The 22,756-nt window shown below is 38.1% G+C and overlaps 1 protein-coding gene across 2 annotated transcripts in view; it reads left to right on the top strand.

Moving 5' to 3' along the window:
• The window catches only part of MYO16 (myosin XVI), a 609,548-nt gene that overhangs the window by 245,103 nt on the left and 341,689 nt on the right, over window positions 1–22,756 (top strand). For both annotated transcript variants that reach the window (XM_010384748.2, XM_010384747.2), the window contains exons 10-11: window positions 3,097–3,247; window positions 13,790–13,900. In XM_010384748.2, coding sequence (XP_010383050.1) covers window positions 3,097–3,247; window positions 13,790–13,900 — 262 coding nt within the window. The remainder of the gene's footprint in view (window positions 1–3,096; window positions 3,248–13,789; window positions 13,901–22,756) is intronic.

Raw genomic sequence — 22,756 nt, forward strand, 5'->3', positions numbered from 1 at the left:
TTTTTTTTTCTTTGAAACACAATTATGCAAATAAAAGTACAAAGATGCTGAGTGGGAGAGAATATTTGCCAAGAGCTTATCTGATAAATGAGTTGGATACAGAATATATAAAGTCAATAATCTGAAAAAAAAGAAACCAATACAAATAGTCAAAAGATTTGAGCCCACATTTTACCAAAGAAGAGAAACTTTGTATGGAACTCCAAAAACTCTAAATAGCAAAAGCTATTTATTTCAGAAGGAGCAAAGTTGAAAGCATCACATCCCCTGATTTCAAACTATATAACAAAGCTATAGTAATCAAAATAGTATGATCCTGGCAATAAAATAGACACATAGACCAATGGAACAGAATGGAAAGTGCAGAAATAAACCTAAGCATATATTGTCAACTGGACAGGAGTGCCAAGATGCAATGGGGAAAAGAAAGTTACTTTAATAGTTGGTACTAGGAAAACTGGATATTCACATACAAAAGAATGAAATTGGACACTTGTCTTACACCATGTAGAAAAATTAAGTCAAAATGGATGAAAGAATTAAATATGAAATTTAAAACCATAAACCTCCAAAAAAAAATCAAGAAGCTCCTCAACAACTTTTGTGGCAGTGAGTTTTATGGATATGACACCAGAAGAAAAAGCACAGATGACAAAAGAAAAAATAAGTCAGTTACATCAGACTAAAAGCCTTCTGCACAGCAAAGAAAACAATACAATCAGCAAAATGAAAGAGTAGCATGTTTAATGGGAGAAAATAATTGCAAACTGTATACTTAGATATATACGTGTATGTGCATATGTATGTGCAAATATATATGATTAAGGGGTAAATAACTAAAGTACATAATGAACTCACATAGCTCACTGTAAAAAAAATCTCTTAAGTTTTTAAAATGAGCAAAGAACCTGAATAGACATTTTTCCAAAGAAGATATACAATTTTGTCCAACAGGTATATGAAAAGGTACTCACCATCACTAGTCATCATGGAAATTTAAATTCAAAGCACAACAAGATACCACCTCAAATCTATAAGGGTGAAAATTATCCAAAAGACAAGAGGTAACCAGTGTTGGTGAGGGTATAGAGAAAAGGGGCCCCTTGAACACTGTTTGTGGGGATGCAAAGTGGTATAGTCACTATGGAAACAAGTATGGAGTCTCCTCAAAAAATTAAAAATAGAACTAACACATGATCCAGTATTGCAATTCTGGATATTTTATTCAAAAGAAATCAAGATCTCAAAGAGGTATGTACCATCTCATGTTCATTTCAGCATTATTCACGATAATGATAATATGGAAACAATCTAAGGCCCATGAACAGATGAAAGAATAAAGAAATTGTGGTACATATCTACAGAATATTATTCAGCTACAAAAAAAAAAAAAAGAAATTCTATCGTTTGCAGTGGATCAGCGTGGAAGACATTAGGCCAAGTGAAGTAAGCCAGACACAGACAGATAAATATTGCATGATCTTGCTTATGTGTGGACTCTTAAAAACCTGAAAATCACAGAAGCAGAGAGTAGAACGGTGGCTGCCAGGGTATTGGAGAGTCGGAGCAAGGGAAGGTGTCAGTCATAGAGCACACACTTTAAATCATACGATGAGCAAATTTTGGAGGTCTAATGTGATATGTTAATTAATAGAATTGTAGTTTCCTTTACAAAATGTATATCAAATCACCACATTATACACCTTGAATATATTCCATTTTTGTTTAATAAGTATTTTAAAATAAGAAAATGAAATTCAAATAAAAATCACAGTGTGAGAAGCCACTAATTCACCTAATAATAATTGACTCCAAGGGACACAAAGGGTCTCTTGGAGGTGATAAAGTATTCTATACATTGCTGGTTATTTTGCTTATGCAACTATGTATATCAGTCGACTCTCATTGAACTGAACAACAAAGGGTAAATTTTACTGTATGTAAACTAGACCTCAATAAATAGAAGTTTAAAAGAGGCAAAAAAATTGCACTTAGCTCTAGTTAGAATCACAGTGACTATGGTAGACTACATGAAATAATTATGTTTACATAGATGGCGCTTGATTAAATACACATGCATTTCTGCTTATATGGTAACAATTCAGGAGGCACATTTTAAATCTTAGTGATACGATGCAACATTTATCATTTATTTTCTATTTTTAATGAACATTATAAAATAATGGCTGTATTTTGGCAATAAAGTCAATAGAAGAATAAAAAGTATCTTTCCTTTTTTGGCTTTGAGCTGTATAGAATTAACAAAAGTTACTCTGTTTGTAATATTGCAGTCCTTAAAGATATTATTATTTTTAATTCTCGTGTTATTATTCCATTAGAAACTTGAAATTTTGCCCATGATTTTGTATTTTAAATCCTAAATGAGTAATTTTTAAACTAATTATACAATGATGCCTTTATTCAGCTGTTTGCAATCAATTTTTGCGTTTAAATGTTAAATCTTGTCTAGTTCAGCCATGCATTTCAATCTCAGCACTTAAATTGTTTATTGATTGATCTATCATAGTCAGATACACATTTGTAAACGTTTTCTTCTGGAATTCAAATAAGTATATATTTTTTCTTTTAAAGTTAAAATTGAATAAAGTTTAGAATTAATTTTTTTTAAGTTTACAGATTTCTTTTTTTTTTTTTTTTTTTTTTTGGAGACTCGCTCTGTCGCCCGGGCTGGAGTGCAGTGGCCGGATCTCAGCTCACTGCAAGCTCCACCTCCCGGGTTCACGCCATTCTCCTGCCTCAGCGAGAGTAGCTGGGACTACAGGCGCCCGCCACCTCGCCCGGCTAGTTTTTTTTGTACTTTTTAGTAGAGACGACGTTTCACCGTGTTAGCCAGGATGGTCTGGATCTCCTGACCTCGTGATCCGCCCATCTCGGCCTCCCAAAGTGCTGGGATTACAGGCTTGAGCCACCGCGCCCGGCCTACAGATTTCTGATTAATTTTTTTCCTGCAGTTTATAAGAAGTATTTATCTGAATAAAATCACCGTCTATAGTCCAACTATCCTGTATTGGTAATTTTCAATTGATAAAACATTAGAAAGAGACTAATTGTAATATTGACTTTTTTTTCCTCTAGCAGTCCCCTAGTGTTACCAATTGCCAAGCAAGACAGTCTGTTGGAAAAAGACATTATGTTCAAAGATGCAACGAAAGGTCTGTGTAAGCAGCAGTCTCAGGACAGCACCCCTGAAAACCCCACTATGGGCGGTTCCACCAAACCCGAGCAGGTAATCCCTCCCTCACTGCATGTCTACCAGTACTTTTTCATATCAAGTAATGTATTAAAATCCCACATATTTCAAAAACAAGTATGCACTAATTTATATTCAAAGACAAATTAATGCCTAGATTAATATTTTGCTTGCAGTTTTCATAAACAATTAGTGCATTCTGCTGATCAACATGCATAATTGCTATTGTGCTTTACAATTTGAATTTTGGTTTTGACTTATATACTAGGAATGTAAACTCAGCCAGCTCATTACTTCTTGAATATTTCCAGTCGAGTCATTTGTCATTATTTTGATTTTTATGTATTCTGTGTTTTTTGGTTTATTTCAATGATCCAAATATTTTACGAACAAGAAGGGCAAACCAGCCACTGAATCATTTATTCTTAAAAGTAACTGTGGTCATGCATTGCATGTGTATTTGTGTGTGTCTGTGTGTTTACGTTGCGTGTGTGTGTGTTTGCGTGTGCATATATGTCCTTGTCTGGCACCCAAGTTATGGGAGGTAATTTTGGATTCGAAGGGGGAGAGGGGAATGAATGAGCTTGGAGTTATGGAAATTAATGTATTTTATTATGGCCATAGAAATAAATGATTTTTGTATATTTCTGTTTTATAAGTGGCAGAATAACTTGCATCCTTGAAAATAGCTTTCTTCAGTGTATCTATTTTTTCATATCTTATAGATATTTTAGCCAGGTTTCCTAAAGATCTTCTTAAAATTTAATTTTAATTTTAGTAATTTTTGTTATTTCAAGTAACTAAAGCAGATAAGCAAAACATTTGAAACACTTTTAAATTTTAGCAGGTGTATTCATCGGCTCAAGCTGCCATGACAAAACACCGCAGTCTGGGTGGCTTCGACAACAGAAATGCATTTCTCACAGTCGTGGAGGCATCTGGATTCTGGGGGTTCAAGGTCAAGGTGCAGGTTGACTAAAGGTGCAGGGCTCCTTCCCACTGCTGTGTCCTTGCAGGGTGGACAGAAGGAGGCAGGGAGAATGGGAAGGAGGGAGAGGCAGGGAGGAGCAGGGAGAGGGCACTCTCTGGAGTAATCTTGTAGGATCAGGATCCCACCCTTATGATTTCATTTAACCTAAATCACTTCCTTATAGGCTCTATCTCCAAATACAGTTGCATTAGGGATGGGGGCTTCCACCTACGAATTTGGAGAAATACAGTGAGTCCACAGTACTAGACAAATCAAAGGTTAGGTAAAATTTAAGAGAAAATACGTATATATTTTTTGAGACAGAACATTGTTGTGTCACTCAGGCTGGAGTGCAGTGTCACAATCATGGCTCATTGCAGCCTCAGCCTCACAGGCTCTAGTGATCCTTCTGCCTCAGCTTCCAGATAGCTAGGACTAGGCTGTGTGCCACCATGCTCGGACTTTTTTTTCCTGTGTGTGTGTGTGTGTGTGTTTTTAAGAGATAGGGTCTCACTGTGTTTCCCAGGTTGATCTTGACTTCTAGGCTCAGGTGATCCTCCCACCTCAGCCTCCCAAAGTGCTTGGATTATAGGTGTGAGCCACCACACCTGGCAAAATATTCTTAACTTTCTTAAGGATCCTATTAACTTCTTTTGACATTCCACGTGTTTCTGAGCCGTATAATTTGTGTACTTTAATGTCTGACATAACTTTCCATTTCCAATTATGATTTAATACTATCCTGTAATTAGTATCCTGTATAGAGGAAAAATAACCATTAATTAGTGTCTAACACCCTCTTACCTCTCATACATTTTAACACTTACGCCCATAAATTTAGTAATCTAAAAGCTTGGTTTTTGTTTTCATTACAGATATTTAAGACTCAAATTAGTTTGCAGTGAGTGTTGAGGAAACAAATTTCTGAGTTATTTTACAACAGTTGAAACTCAAGAATGAGTTCTGTTTCCTAATTGTTTTCACGGGCAGCCACTTTGAGTAAAGTCTTATGGGCTGCTTTCTCTTGTTATATATAAAAGCATTACTGCTCACCTTTAGATTTAACAAAATTTATATATATATGTGTGTGTGTATATATATATATTTTTTCATGTATGTCCTTTTGGGAGGGGAAATATTTCATTTTTTCAATAGCTTGTTTATTGATTAAAATATTATATCATAGCATTCTAGTAGAATAGGTATGTGAGCAAAAAATTGAGTATGACCAACAATTGAATATTATTTTTAAACTTACGGAGTTATTTTCCTCATACCTTAATTTGTTACTAAGAATGGGAAAATTAATGTTATTCATTATATAACCTAGAGAAATTAAAGATAACTTTAAAATATAGTTTTGTTTTTACTGGCATTGTTTTGAAGTATTTTTTCTTAATTCATTTATAGAAATGTGTGAAAAATCTCAGGTGAATTGATTTCCTACTGTTCAAATTAACTAACATTCAAAAACTTTTGAATGCAATTAGTGATATGGCATGACTTTTAGTCAATGTGTATATGTGAAATTATTGTACATTTCTATTAATTTGCTTTCAAGCTGTGTTAATTAGGTGTTTGAGTTTAGCAGTAGTAAGTATAATGATATTTATTTAATTAAAGAAGAGCAAACTAGGTCAACCGTTTCATCAAAGTACTGAGATTTCTCCCTCTGTGGAGTTAAAACAATTTATGATTAGCAGATTGATTGCTTTTTAAGTGGCAATTTAATAAGATGTTTCTAAAAGACATAAAATATTCTTCAAATATAAGACATTCAGGACATAAGAATATCAAGTGTAATCTTCATAGGATAGCTTTTCTGTTTTAATGTAGACTTTTTATAATTGTATCCTAGACATAAAAAGTAATTGTAACCATGTTCTATTTATGCGTTAATAGAGAGGGAACGGTGGCTACCCAGGCTTTATGCTCCTGTGTGATCTAATATTCACCTGGTAATATGCCGCACCGTATCCATCGTGTTCTCCTATGTTCTTGCCCACAAGGTGCTAGCTGGACAGTTCTCTCCAGGGAAGAGCAGCGTGATAAACTGAATGGATTATATATTCACATTTCATAGGAAAGCTTTCCAAAACACTTTTCAAAGCCATAAAACTCTGATTCACATTTTAGAGATAAATACATCATGTGGAAAATTTTTAAAAATTAAAATAAAAACTACTTTGCATCTCTCTTTCCAGATTTTTACAAAGTGTAGGTCTTATCAAATGGTAACTGTGTAAATGAATATTAAAGACATGATTTGACATTTTATTTTTTTTAATTTCCGAGAACCACTAAAATTAACATTTGTTTTTATAATATCTCTGAGAACTCAGAATGTTTCTTACGTGGCATAAAATGTGCAAGAATTCCTTCTCTTCCCTTTCCCTCCTGGTTTCCTTTCCCATCCCATCCCTCCCTGACCTGCTGGGATTTTTCATTGTTTCCTTGGTTCCCTAATTTCTTATTTTCCCTCTTTCCTCCCTCTCTTCTTTCAGAAATGTTTACTTAAATTAGGTTTAAGGTTGAAATTGAAGTCAAGTGATTATTCCGTTTAGTGAAGCCATGATAGCCTGGGGTAGAGAGAAAGCGGGAGAGAAGCCTGCAGCTTTGCTGTGGTTCAGGTCTGCAGCTCAGGAACTCTATGGAAGTCCCATAGCCTTACTGAGCCTCAAGTGTAAAATGGGTACATAAGACCAGCCTTGTATGGTTGTTATGAAGATGACAGTAGATGGATGTATTATTCATATTGTTATTATTGTATAGACTGGCTGTATGTGACTGACTGGAATTACATACTCTGATTTTGCCAGAGCAGTAACGTCTTCTACTCCCTGCACGGATCTGTTCCAAATTCATGTAGTTCCAGTCAACATATCCACAGGACTTTATACTTTTCAATGTAAATATAGATGATTTTAGAAAATAATAAGGCAAAATAATGTGTTACGTTGGTTAACATTTCAAAGCTTAGAAATGCTTTCACCTGCATTATCTTAATCCTCAAAACGTCACTGTGAGCAGGTTATTAACTACTTTCACTACATAACTTAAACTCAAGCTTCAAACTGAGTTTCAAGCTGACCAAACTTAAACTCAAGAAACTTAGGCAGACTGGGAGCGGTGGCTTACACCAGTGATCCCAGCACTTTTAGAGGCCAAGGTGGGAGGATTGCTTGAGGCCAACAGTTCAACACCATCCGGGCAACATAGCAAAACCCCATCTCTACAAAATATTTAAAACTTAGCAGGGCATGATGGCGCAGGGCATGGTGGCCCACACCTGTGGTCCCACCAACTCAGGAGGCTGAGGTGGGAGGATTGCTTGAGCTCAGAACTTGGAGGCTGCAGGGAGCTAGGATGTCATCACTGCACTCCAGCATGGACGACAGAGTGTGACCCTTTTCTCGACCAAAAAGTTAAACAAGTTGTCTAGAATCACAAATGTTTCTTTTATTTTGTATCCAGTGCTCTTCTAGTGGCACCACAGCAGGTTTGTAAGATTCGCTAAAACTTTCTTCCTGTAGTCCACAGAGACGCAAACACGTAGATCTTCAGCCAGAGAAAGGGAAAGGGAAAGGGCCTGGTAGACTTCACTATTTAAGAAACCTTGGCAGAATAACAAAAGGAAGGCAAAACTACACAGGACTGACCAGGCATGGCACGGGTGGAAGCCTTGGGAAGCGAAGTAAAGTATGTGTCATGTGATCACCCTTTCTTAATCTGGTCATTCCGGTCCACACAGCTTCTTTTTTCTTTTTTTCTTTTTTCTTTTCTCTTTCTGAGATGGCGTCTCACTCTGTCACCCAGGCTGGAGTACAGTGGCGCCATCTCAGCTCACTGCAACCTCCGTCTCCTGGGTTCAAGCGATTCTCCTGCCTGAGCCTTCCGAGTAGCTGGGATTACAGGTGCCCACCACCACACACAGCTAATTTGTGTATTTTTAGCAGAGATGGGATTTCACCATGTTAGTCAGGCTGGTCTCGAACTCCCTGACCTCAGGTGATCCACCTGCCTCGGCCTCCCAAAGTGCTGAGATTACAGGCATGAGCCCCTGCACCCGTCCAACACATAGTCTTTTTTTTTTTTTTTTTTAATTTTCTCCTTTTTTTTTTTTTTTTTTTAACTTATCTATACTGGGTTGTTTGCCCCTAGACTGCCTTCCTCCAAATCCTGTGACCCTGATCCCACAAGTCAGATCATTTCTGTTGCCCCTTGGGCTTCTACTCCCTGGACATGTACTACCAGCCTCCCAGAGAGAAATCACAAACAAGCAAACACAAGACAACATGGTAAAGCCCACGGTTCTCAAAACCGCGTCCACACAATGGAGACGAGGGATCAGCAAATTCAGAATACTTTCAAAACTTAAATTAGCTTTGGATCGCAAAACATTTCTCAAAGTGTTTCCCCTAAATTCTTCCTTGATTTCTAAAGTATGTCTGTCTTGTGTTTTAGATCTCTCCTTTTGGAAATACATATAATAAAAACCATAGTGGTCAATTTTGGAGAGGATAGGCAATATTTTGTACTTATCTGGTGATTATTGTTATAATTATTTGGCAGACATTGGTGGTGCCTACTTTTCAGCCTACAAATGCAGCATAAAAACATCCACAGATATACTTTTTATTTTTCTTTCTACTTATCAGCTGTCACAATGCTTTGAAATCTATAAAGAATGTGCTCCTTTGATAGCCTTGCTTAAGACTGATTATCAAAGCTTCCTTTCAGGTCATTTTGGAATCTTGACGTGAGAAATGCAAGGAACTCTTCCCTTGATCTACTCTCACACTGGATCTGCCCCACTGTGTAACTATAAACAGACTAGGGAGTAGTCACATTTTTACTGTCAGCCTAGTATACTCTCTGACCCATGTAACAGCTGTGCCACTGAAGACGAGAATCCACAGGAATACCAATGAGATGTCTGTGATAGCTGTTCCAGGCTTGCTGGAACAAATGCAGAACTTCTGTTAGTACTATTCATGTTTTTGCTAAATGTGCACACAGAAATTTGCACTGAAATTGTTAGCATCGTGACTGTAAGAGGGATCTTATTATCTTAGCATAAATCATTACTCCTGAAGAAAATACAAATGTTGCTCTTGATTTTCTTCCTTTTTATAATTTCTTTGGGAGTTGAAGATGTATGCTAACTTGCTGGAGAGTTTTGCCTTCTTTTTGCATTACTCAAAGTTATTGCAATCATTTACTGATTTACATCAAATTAGTTACATGTATGAATATGCATATGAATTAATTTTCGTACATGCATTCATGCATGCCTACATCGCTTTTGGGGTTGTCTATATGTGTGTGTAAGTTTATGTACTTTGGAGAAACGTTGCAAAGATATTTGAAAGAAAATATATTTACATCCATCCCTAAATTGATGGTGAAAGTTCCCTTTCATGTGTATCTCTACATAAGGACTTCTGCCACAAGTTATTTCACCTCTAGAAAATACATTCTTCCCTAATTGCACATGTTTTCTAGATTCCTTTTATATCCAAGGGCAACCATTCCAGTCTGTGATCCTGGAATGCAGTAAAATTATCCATCTTTATAAGAAAATCTTCAATCTTGTCTAAATTAATTCTAGTTAGGAAATCAAGTACAACTTAGTTGCATACAGTTGCATATGGCAGCTCCTCTTTTTCTTAAATTAATCAAAGTCCAATCCATTCCTCTGTGGCCTCTTCCTTGGGCCCCCTTTTTCTAGAGCTTGCTGGCTGGTCTCACCACTCTGCCTTTTCTCTGCTGCAGCTGCCAGTGTGTCATCTTAGCACTGTGAAACTGGTCTTGCCATCCCCATGCTCCGTCCCCTCCATGACTTTCACTAATTCCTGGAATGAAGCAGCTCGTCCTCATGGCCCGGGAAGCTTTTCCAGCTCCTTCAATATCCCCTGCTGCTGCCTTCTCCCACCTCCTCCACACCAGGGCAGATTCTAGGGCCTCCCACACACCCATCTCCCGACCTTACAGCCCTCACCATGTCCTTCCCTCTCCCTGAGACATCTCTCCCCACATCCCACAGGACTGCCTTTGAAAATGATGTCCAATTTCAACATCAACGTGACCTCTTCGAAGAGGACTTCTCGGATCATCTAAAGTAAAATGTTTCTCTTTTCAAAGCATCTTGTTTTCCCCTCACATACATTTTGTACTTGTAATTTCTTATTTTTGTCCTAACTTGTCCCCCGCATAGGGGAGGTCACAAACATCATTCCTTTTTTCCCCTTTGTCCTAAACCTCTAGCACAATGGCCGACAAAGAAGGTGAGCAAGGGAAATTTGGCCCATGATTGAATAGATGTCATCAGATGTTTCCATTATCCACTGGAATTCCTCCTGTTCCCCAGTGGTTATCAGGCCAGCTTTTGCTTCTGACTTATCAGCTGTGTGACCCTAGCAAAAGTCCATGTCCTCTCTGGGCCTCAAGTTCTTCATCCATTAAATAAGGATGCTATAACAATGGATGCCAAAATGTTTTAAAATGTTATTCAGGCCGGGCGCGGTGGCTCAAGCCTGTAATCCCAGCACTTTGGGAGGCCGAGACGGGCGGATCACGAGGTCAGGAGATCGAGACCATCCTGGCTAACACGGTGAAACCCCGTCTCTACTAAAAAATACAAAAACTAGCCGGGCGAGGTGGCGGGCGCCTGTAGTCCCAGCTACTCGGGAGGCTGAGGCAGGAGAATGGCGTAAACCCAGGAGGCGGAGCTTGCAGTGAGCTGAGATCCGGCCACTGCACTCCAGCCTGGGCGACAGAGCAAGACTCCGCCTCAAAAAAAAAAAAAAAAAAAAAAAAAAAAATGTTATTCAGCAGAAGAACCTTCCTCAGAAAGAAATATGTGAATGAGAACTCTGATTCCTAAAGCAAAGGAAAGCTGAGCATCATTGCTGAGAACAGCACGGACAGACCCAGGGCCCTCCACACTCACCCGCATCCCTCCCTCCCGCAGCCCCAAGGGAAGCTGGTAGGAAGTTACATGGTCTCCGTAGGCCCCTAGATATGTTATGAAGGGCACTAATGAGGCACACTTAGCTGCAGAGGAGGCACCAGGCCAAATTCCCCTCGTTTTTTTAATTCCCTCAGCCACTCTCTGAAGTATATACTATCTTTCATCACATAGAGAATGAAAAGCAGCTTCATGATGTTAAGGTAGAAAACTATTCAAGAACTCACAGATTGGAAGATGTACAACTGGGGTTTAAACACTGTTGTTCAACCAGTCAAATACAAATAATTGATGTTTCAGAGGTAGATGAGCTCGCATTTTCTAACATTCGAAGTAGGGAAGCTCAAATGAATGTCTAAGATATTTACCTGAATTTGCATGACCGATGAAAGCAGAATTAAAAACTGCCTGGATCAAGACCACCAGTTCTTTCTCCTGAGGGCTGTGCTGAAGGCGGCGTCGCTTCTTCTGTTGCCACGCCTCTCTCTGAGACCTGTCAGTCTAGGTAGCGCTTGGTGCCTGTGAGACTCCGCAAAGTGGAACTCAGTGTATAGTGTTAAAAAGTTGATATCAAACAATTTCAAAATCATTTTGATGACCCAGGAAACACCGGCATAGCTGGAACATTATGACTTCTATTTTTATCAACAAAAAGTACCAGTGTTTGGATGCAACTCTTGAAAGATTCAAGTAGATAATTCTGACACATCAAAGCCTTAAAGCTATGCCTCTAACCCAACATTAAATAACTAATTTTAGTAAAACTATATTGTATGCTTAGTGTAGGTTAATGCTGAAAGGTCTTTGGAAATATATTTCCTTTAAAGGTTGCAAAGTAGTTAAAACAATGAATTCAGGGTGTTTGAGTTTGTGCATCTTGGTGGGGAAGGGTACAGGCTTGTTGTTGATATTTCTGAAATCTAGATTTTTTTTTTTTTTTTTTTCCGAGACAGGGCCTAGCCCTGTCACCCAGGCTGGCACGTAGTGGCACTATCGTGGCTCACTGCAGCCTCAAACCCAAACCCCTAGGTTTAAATAATCCCCTCCCCTCAACCTCCCGAGTAACTGGGACTACAGGGCACATCACCATGCCCAGCTACTGGAATATTTTACAAATTAGTTTTTAGTAAACATGCATCTATTGTAATATTGTGTTTCCTGCTTATAGAAATGGTTTGAACTCCAGTGCCATAAAGCTTGCTGCCATGCCGCCATTCTAACTAGAGTTCATAAAAAAAAAAATTCTGACCTTTCAACATGCCCACTACTCAATTTGTGTTTCTATTATTGTGTGTGTGTGTGTGTGTGTGTGTGTGTATGTATTTTTGTTTGTTTGTTTTTGAGACAGAGTCTTGCTCCATTGTCCAGGTTGGAGTGCAGTGGCTCGATTTCGGCTCACTGCAACCTCCACCTCCTGGGTTCAAGCAATTCTTGTGCCTCAGCTTCCTGAGTAGCTGAGATTACAGGCATGTGCCACCATGCCTGGCTAATTTTTTTTGTATTTTAAGTAGAGGTGAGGTTTTGCCGCATTGGTCAGGCTGGTCTTGAACTCCTGACCTCAAGTGATCCACCCGCCACAGCCTCCCTATGCTGGGATTATAGGTGTAAGCCACCACACCAGCCTGTGTTTCTATTATTAATGCATTAGGTTTAGAAAGCCTGGGGAGAAAATAAACCGACTTTGTGAACTCATGGGAAAGATTATGCTTTGTGAAATATCCACTAATATCAGAAAAGATAGTCCTAAATTTAGTTTTTTTAAAAATGTTTAGTATTTTTTACACTACATTTACTAGATAAGCAGAAATATTTATGTTCAAATTATTTAGCAATGGTATATACTATTAATATATAATACAGATACGAATACAAAATGCAAATATAGAGTACATACATGAATACAAATGATAATTATTAAAACTTGACTAGAAGTATCAAAGAGCTCACATTGATAAGAATATTCTTATTCTTTTGCTCCTGTGTGTGATACTAAAAAAACACTCCTACCATATTCCATCAAATGGCTACTTTTCTGAGCATATTCTGTGTACATAAAATTAAAATTGCACATTTCTAATTTGATCTTTTATTTTAATCTCGTAGCTACCTTAATCTTAAAAGTAATGTAGAGCAGAATAGAAAGATCTGGAGTCTACCTTTAAAACCTGGCCTCATCTTACAGGAATGCAGAATCTAAATTCCATACACATTTCTTCCCTACCATGCCAACAATGGTAACATGAAAAGTTTCGCTTTAGCTTAGGGAACACTACAAATATATGAGGTGTTCCACTGCCTATCTTTCAGAGGACTGAGAACAGTACAGAGCTGTCTAAATTACCAGTAGGGAATAAGAAGAGTCAACATGCTGAACTCATCTTGACAGACCTAATGCCTGGGCTAACAGACAGGGTGTGTGCACCTGCACCCTGGGGAGTATAGCACAAAAATTCTCATCTGAATACGTTGCTCTGTGGCTTTGGATTTTTTTTCTTTTTCATTGAACCATTGCATATAACGGTTCCTAACTCAGGTTGTCTTCAAATTTTTGACAGGTAATTGAAAGTGGAACATCCAACTGTGAAGAAAGTTGATTGGAAAGCAATTAGAATTGATCATACTTTCTGTTCTTCCCCAGGTCAAGCTAATGCCTCCTGCCCCAAACGATGACCTGGCCACACTCAGCGAGCTCAATGATGGCAGCCTGCTCTATGAGATTCAGAAGCGCTTTGGAAACAATCAGATCTATGTGAGTGCCCTGGAAATTGCCTTTTGAACTGCTTTTGTCTTGCTGAATGTTTTTATCACCCTTTAGTGCTTCAAATGTTGCAAGTAAAGGGCTCATTGGAGCTTCTGGGCATGGTGATAGCTTAAGTTGAATTTTTCAAGGTGAGTTTAGCTTCATTCTGGCTCAGTTATAAAGCAAATTCAGCACAGTTCCAAATTTTGGAGTTAAGTATAAACTAATACCCTGTGGACAGACACAAGTACTGCTATTAAACTTTCCTGTTGTCATGATTGCTGTGGAAGATCTTGCTAGAACCAGCAGGATCTGCATATGACTTATAAAATTGCTGTCTGTCTCCTCTACTTTTCTTGAACCTGCTAGATCAGGAACAGGAAGCGAAAGAGCATACATTGACTATGCATGTACGACTGCCTCTCTATTTGCATGAGAAGAGAAACTGTTGTGGCTCAGAATTGCCAGGAAATGTCTTTGTAAAGTTAATAATTTATGCACAGATTCCTGATAGTAGAATCCAAAAATATTACTCAAATGACAGCATGGAGAATGTATTTACTGTGGTTCTATCCTCATTTGTGTGTTACTTTCCCAACACTGATGACAGTTTAGATACCTTGTAATATCAAAATCAATCTCTTTCTCTTTCTTTTTCTCTCCCACTCTCTGATTTTGTTATATTCTACACAGAGCACAGAGCAATTCAATCAGAATGTCTATAAAGAAATCTGATTATGCACATACCTGCTATCCCTTTTTGATAACACTTTTGTTTTCTAGTCTACTGAGAAACTGATTAAGTAATTTTCATGTAAATGTGAAGTCTGAGATTTCCTTACAAGTAATAAATTGTCAAATGCTGATTAGCCTCTGAAAATGCAATGTAGCATCTTAATGCTTAGATAAATTGCCTGCCACTGTAAATACACTTAAAATTAAATACTTCTGTCAAAATTAATGAAATCATGTCATTGGCATAAAGTGGTAAGAGCTGATTACTTTGGTCTCTGTTATCACCCTGTTACTTTTGTAAAGTGTGTATTTTTATTCCATTTTTTAATCTTTTTCCCAGTATTTTTACTCATAATTATAGAAGCCTAGAAGACCATTGCTTAAATTGTTTTCTCTTTCTTTACCCATTTGTGCCTTTAAAGTGACATTGCATCTAAATATGCATTTATTCTGGTTCTCTCCACCTCCGTGGTAAGCACCCTCATCAAAGCCATTACCTTCCCTTCTCTAATAACCTACTAACTTTCTAGGGGAGGCTTCATCATTCTTTTTCAATCCAATCTCACAATGAACTAGAGTAATTTTTATAAAGCACAAATGTAATCTCAAAGCTCCCAGTCTTGAATCTTCTCTATGGCCCACCACTTTTCATGGGAAAAAGACCACAACCCTTATTCCAGAGACTAGAATCCTCCTGATCTGCCCCGAACAGTCACTGAGGACTCTTTCTCACTTATATTTAAATCACTTATCACCTGCCTTCCTGCATCAAGGACTTTCCTTAGACTGTTTCTCTGTTTGTTTGTTTCCCCTAGAGTTATATTTCTACTCCATAAAATAGTTAGCTTTATAAACTCCCACTCAAAGTAGTACCCACTCTTTAAGTAAACCTTCCCAGAGCTTCTAGATTACATCATCATGGACTATCTATCTTTAGAGAATTTATCACAGTTTGTTATTCTGTAACTCATTGATAGTTTGTTAACATCTGGTTCTTGGGCTGCTCAAAAGCCAAACACCAGAGACAAGGTTGATGGGAGGAAAAGTAGGTTTATTTGGAAAGCCAGCAAAACTGAGAAGATGGTAAACTAGTGTTCTAATGTACCTTCTCCAATTTTTCAGGCTGGCCAGAGAGTGTTTATGGGAAGGACATATACAGAAGAGGAGGGTGTTAGTATCAAAAGGTGGATAAGGACTATAGACACCTGGGGACCAGGGAGGGTCTAAGGAGTTGGGAACTTTGTCCTTGTCAGGCTACAACTTTCCTGGAAATCTTTAATAAAACATAGTTGCTTATGCACTTCTCCTTTAATCCCAGAGTAAAAACTATACGATTGCTATTTTTGCATTATTATCTCAGTGCTTTAAGATGATCCTAGCCCACGTACAAGAATAGGTAAAGCCGCTTAACAAAATGGAGTTAGTTATGTGAGTTTTTCTGCTGTTTCCCTCTTAAACAGTAAATACTTCCTACCTTTTTGTCAAACTCCTGCCTCTAGCTCCTCCACCCAGTGGACTATCTTCTTAAATAATTTGTTTTCTAGTCAGTTCCTCTCTCTTGATCACCTGAACTATTTATACTACTCTCTGCTTTCCTAATGTTCATATAACATAAATTTGCCACTGTGTGAGGCATGGGTTTCTTCTGCTCAATTCCTAAAATACAGAAAAGCTCAATCGATTAGGATCCATTTCATAATAGGAATGTTGTACATTATGGTGTCTGAAATCACCTCTAATGGGTAGACAAGCAATTTAAACATTATGGATTAAATGGTAATATGTGCTTCCCAATGTGCTGTCTGCGGATGAGTAGGTATATGAATTTTTTATGACCAGTGTGTAATGGAAATAAGTGTTTTTATAGAAATTCTTCCAGCAGTCTGTTGGTTTAATCCCTATCTGTTGGAGTTAATAAGAATCAGAGCTTGAACTTCATATGTCTTTTAATCACATTTTTTAGTAATTCTTTTTATTATGTTTTACAAAGGTATCAGTCCATGATTAATTGGAACTAAAAGCAAGTGATCCTTCCCCACAAATAGAAAATCACTAGTTTAGTAGAAATCTCAAAATTCCAATACCCAAATGTGGTCATTTGAGCTCTTCCAACCTTCACGTCTCATGGCCTTTCCACCCTGGCTCATGACAGTCCCACTCTTGTCGCTTCCTGGGCCAACACACTTAGTAAGACTGTTGATGCTGGTTTTCCTTCCACACCCCACATCTGATTTCCCTGCAAATGTCACCAGCCCTACCTTCAAGTTATACGCAGAAGATGACCCCTACTGCTGCCTCCAGGCACATATCTTCCTACAGCAATTGCATTTTGCACTTGCATTTTGTTTCTTTTTGTTTGTTTTTTGTTTTTATTATTTATTTTTTATTATACTTTAAGTTCTAGGGTACATGTGCACAACGTGCAGGTTTGTTACATATGTATACATGTGCCATTTTGGTGTGCTGCACCCATTAACTCGTCATTTACAGTAGGTATATCTCCTAATGCTATCCCTCCCTCCCCCGCCCACAACAGGCCCTGGTGTGTGATGCTCCCCTTCCTGTGTCCAAGTGTTCTCATTGTTCAGTTCCCACCTATGAGTGAGAATATATGGTGTTTGGTTTTCTGTTCTTGCAATAGTTTGCTGAGAATGATGGTTTCCAGCTGCATCCATGTCCCTACAAAGGACACAAACTCATCCTTTTTTATGGCTGCATAGTATTCCATGTTGTATATGTGCCACATTTTCTTAATCCAGTCTATCATTGATGGACATTTGGGTTGGTTTCAAGTCTTTGCTATTGTGAATAGTGCCACAATAAACATACGTGTGCATGTGTCTTTATAGCAGCATGATTATTTTTAATCCTTTGGGTATATACCCAGTAGTGGATGACTGGGTCAAATGGTATTTCTAGTTCTAGATCCTTGAGGAATCGCCACACTGTCTTCCACAATGGTAGAACTAGTTTACAATCCCATCAACAGTGTAAAAGTGTTCCTATTTGTCCACATCCTCTCCAGCACCTGTTGTTTCCTGACTTTTTAATGATCACCATTCTAACTGGTGTGAGATGGTATCTCGTTGTGGTTTTGATTTGCATTTCTCTGATGGCAAGTGATGACGAGCATTTTTTCATGTGTCTGTTGGCTGCATAAATGTCTTCTTTTGAGACATGTCTATTGATATCCTTCGCCCACTTTTTGATGAGGTTGTTTTTGTCTTGTAAATTTGTTTGAGTTTTTTGTAGATTCTGGATATTAGCCCTTTGTCAGATGGATAGATTACAAAACTTTTCTCCCATTCTATAGGTTGCCTGTTCACTCTGATGGTAGTTTCTTTTGCTGCGCAGAAGCTCTTTAGTTTAATTAGATCCCATTTGTCAATTTTGGCTTTTGTTGCCATTGCTTTTGGTGTTTTAGACATGAAGTCCTTGCCTATGCCTATGTCCTGAATGGTCTTGCCTAGGTTTTCTTCTAGGGTTTTTATGGTTTTAGGTCTAATATTTAAGTCTCTAATCCATCTTGAATTAATTTTTGTATAAGGTGTAAGGAAGGGATCCAGTTTCAGCTTTCTGCATATGGCTAGCCAATTTTCCCAGCACCATTTATTAAATAGGGAATCCTTTCCCCATTTCTTGTTTTTGTCAGGTTTGTCAAAGATCAGATGGTTATAGATGTGTGGTATTATTTCTGAGGGCTCTATTCTGTTCCGTTGGTCTATATCTCTGTTTTGGTACCAGTACCATGCTGTTTTGGTTACCGTAGCCTTGTAGTATACTTTGAAGTCAGGTAGCGTGATGCCTCTAGCTTTGTTCTTTTGGCTTAGGATTGTCTTGGCAAATGTGGGCTCTTTTTTGGTTCCATATGAACTTTGAAGTAATTTTTTCCAATTCTGTGAAGAAAGTCATTGGTAGCTTAATGGGGATGGCATTGAATCTATAAATCTATAAATCTACCTTGGGCAGTATGGCCATTTTCATGATATTGATTCTTCCTATCCATGAGCATGGAATGTTCTTCCATTTGTTTGTGTTCTCTTTTATTTCATTGAGCAGTGTTTTGTAGTCCTCCTTGAAGAAGTCCTTCACATCCCTTGTAAGTTGGATTCCTAGGTATTTATTCTTTATTCTCTTTGAAGCAATTGTGAATGGGAGTTCACTCATGATTTGGCTCTCTGTTTGTCTGTTATTGGTGTATAAGAATGCTTGTGATTTTTGCACATTGATTTTGTATCCTGAGACTTTGCTGAAGTTGCTTATCAGCTTAAGGAGATTTTGGGCTGAGATGACGGGGTTTTCTTTTTTTTGTCTTTTTTTTTTTTTTTTTCCTTTTTGTGGAGAACGAGGTCTCGCTATATTACCCAGGCAGGTCTCGAACTCCTGGGCTCAAGCTATCCTCCCGCCTCTGCCTCCCTGAGAGCTGGGATTACAGGCGTGAGCCAGCGCGCCCGGCGATGACGGGGTTTTTCTAAATATACAATCATGTCATCTGCAAACAGGGACAATTTGACTTCCTCTTTTCCTTATTGAATCCCTTTCTTTCTTTCTCCTGTCTGATTGCCCTGGCCAAAACTTCCAACACTATGTTGAATAGGAGTGGTAAGAGAGGGCATCCCTGTCTTGTGCCAGTTTTCAAAGGGAATGCTTCCAGGTTTTGCCCATTCAGTATGATATTGGTCGTAGGTTTCTCATAAATAGCTCTTATTATTTTAAGATACGTTCCATCAGTACCGAATTTATTGAGAGTTTTTAGTATGAAGTGCTGTTGAATTTTGTCAAAGACCTTTTCTGCATTTATTGAGATAATCAAGTGGTTTTTGTCTTTGGTTCTGTTTCTATGCTGGATTATGTTTATTGATTTGTGTATATTGAACCAGCCTTGCATCCCAGGGATGAAGCCCACTTGATCTTGGCAGATAAGCTTTTTCTTGTGCTGCTGGATTCGGTTTGCCAGTATTTTATTGAGGATTTTTGCATCAATGTTCATCAGGGATATTGGTCTTTAAAATTCTCTTTTTTTGTTGTGTCTCTACCAGGCTTTGGTATCAGGATGATGTTGGCCTCATAAAATGAGTTAGAGAGGATTCCCTCTTTTTCTCTTGATTGGAATAGTTTCAGAAGGAATGGTACCAGCTCCTGAATTCAGCTATGAATCTGTCTGGTCCTAGACTTTTTTTGGTTGGTAGGCAATAATTATTTACTCAATTTCAGAGCCTGTTATTGATCTATTCAAGGATTCAACTGCTTCCTGGTTTAGTCTTGGGAGAGTGTATGTGTCTGGGAATTTATCCATTTCTTCTAGGTTTTCTAGTTTTTTTTTTGCATAGAGGTGTTTATAGTATTCTCTGATGGTTGTTTGTATTTCTGTGGGGTCGGTAGTGATATTTCCTTTATCATTTTTTATTGCATCTATTTGATTCCTCTCTCTTTTCTTCTTTATTAGTCTTGCTAACGGTCTATCAATTTTGTTGATCTTTTCAAAAAACCAAATCCTGGATTCATTGATTTTTTGAAGGATTTTTTGTGTCTCTTTCTCCTTCAGTTCTGCTCTGACCTTAGTTAATTCTTGCCTTCTGCTAGCTTTTGAATGTGTCTGCTCTTGCTTCTCTAGTTCTTTTAATTGTGATGTTAGGGTGTCAATTTTAGATCTTTCCTGCTTTCTCTCGTGGGCATTTCATGCTATAAATTTGCCTCTACACACTGCTTTAAATGTGTCCCAGAGATTCTGGTATGTTATATCTTTGTTCTCATTGGTTTCAAAGAACATCTTTATTTCTGCCTTCATTTCGTTATGTACGCAGTAGATACTCAGGAGCAGATTTTTCAGTTTCCATGTAGTTGAGTGATTTTGAGTGAGTTTCTTAATCCTGAGTTCTCATTTGATTGCACTGTTGTCCGAGAGACAGTTTGTTATAATTTCTGTTCTTTTACATTTGCTGAGGAGTGCTTTACTTCCAATTATGTGGTCAATTTTGGAATAAGTGCGATGTGGTGCTGAAAGAATGTATATTCTGTTGATTTGGGGTGGAGAGTTCTGTAGATGCCTATTTGTCCTGCAAATAAGTGTCTGAGTTTCTCTTGGCCTCCCCTCTGTCTATCCTCAACACAAAAGCCAGGGTAACAGTGTTAGAATGTACATTGCATTATGACACTTCTCTGCTAAAAGGATGCCCAGTTCACTCAGTAAAGCCACAATCTGAGGAAAGGCTCATAAAGCCCCAATGGTTTCCCCCTGCCTTTTGAATTTCTGATGTCAGATGTTGGCACCCTCCCCTGGGTGCCTCTGCCCTGGCCACGTAGCTGGCCTTGGTGTCTCATGAGTGTGGCCAGCACTTCTGTGCAGGCCTTTGCCTGAGTAATTTGACCACCATATGTCCATTCCTCCCTCCCTTCAGGTCTTCATGTCAGTGTCATTGCTTCTGAATGCCAGGCCCCTAGTCTATTTTAAATTGCAAAATGCACTTCCTATCCTTCTGCCTTCATATGTTTTCCTCCACAAACTTATCACTCTCTAACATACTGTATATTTTTCTTATTTAGATTCTTATAAATACCATGTGCTGATTCTCCCTATACACACAGACTGTCTCTGTCTCTCTCTCTCTCTCTCTCTCTATCTCTCTCATGCCCATACCCACTAGAATGCAAGTTCTATAAGGGAAAGTAGTCTTGTTTTGTTTACTGCTATGTATGACCCATAATAGATTCCCAATAAATATTGAATAAATGAGTAGACTTCCTCAACCAAGTCCCTATTTTTAAATGAGTGAAAGAAGTTAATATTTACTTATCCATAGCAAATAACTGAGGGTTGAGCAATGACTTTTTTCAGAGCCAAGATAAAATATTTTAGCTGACTTAATCATTTGACCAGGATTTTCATCTCTTTTTGCTACAGTCTGATTTGTTTTATAGTATGATCTTTCAAAACAGATTGCAAATTGCCTTTTTACTAAGTGTATAACCTTCTATTTGGACATTAGATTAGGGAGTTTCCACAGTTGGCAGCATTAGGAAGTTCTCAAACCTTCAAACAGAAAATGAAATGCATGTGATGAGACACATGCTCTCCAGGAAATGCACAGAATACAAGCATTGCATTCTCTGAATACTTCCCGCCAGCAGCGCCAGAGAGAACAGAATATGCAACCAAATTCCTTTATGGACAGCAAAGAAGTTTGCTGGAAGTATTTGTTTTACAAGCACATTAGAAGGACTTAAGACTAATTTAAAAACCCCACAAAATAAACACAAGACCTCCTGTAACATCTAGTTAGCCAAAAGAATTCTGAAACAAATATATTGTAATTGGCTAAAAGCAAACCAGAGCAATAAAGCATTGCTTGACAGCTCCTAGTACACAGTCTGGCTCATTTAAGCCACTTAACGTGCCACTCAGGGTGACCTAGGTTGATGCAGCAGAGCCTCTTTTTTTAACTTTTATTTTAGATTTGGGTTGTAAAGGTTTGTTATACAGGTAAACACATGTCCTGGAGGTTTGTTGTACAGATTATTTTATAACCCAGGTATTAAGTCCAGTACCCAATAGTTTTATTTTCTGCTCCTCTCCCCCATTCCAGCCTCCTTGCTTAAGTAGACCCTAATGACTATTGTTTCCTTCTTTGCTTTCATAAGTTCTTATCGTTTACTTCTCATCCTTCTTTGCATTCATAAGTTCTTATCATTTGCCTCCCACTTATATGGAGAACATGAGTTTGGTTTTCTGTTCCTGTGTTAGTTTGCTAAGGATAATAGCCTCCAACCCCATCCATGTTTCCATAAAAGACATGATCTTGTTCTTTTTTGTGGCTGCATAGTACTCCGTGATGCACATGTACCATTCTTTCTTTATCTAATCTGTCATTTATGGGCATTTAAATTGATTATATGTCTTTACTATTGTGAATAGTGCTGCGATGAACATTCGTGTGCATGTATGTTTATGGTAGAGTGATTTATATTTCTTTGGGTGTATACCCAGTAATGTGATTGCTGGGTGGAATGGTAATTCTGCTTTTAGCCCTTTGAAGTATCACCATACTGCTTTCCAGAATGGTTGAACTAATTTACACTCCCAACAAGAGTGTAGTGCTGCACATCTGTGACCATCTGTTCTTGGACAGAGCT

Source organism: Rhinopithecus roxellana, chromosome 18 (genome assembly GCF_007565055.1).
Source record: "Rhinopithecus roxellana isolate Shanxi Qingling chromosome 18, ASM756505v1, whole genome shotgun sequence".
NCBI classification, from domain to species: Eukaryota; Metazoa; Chordata; class Mammalia; order Primates; family Cercopithecidae; genus Rhinopithecus; species Rhinopithecus roxellana.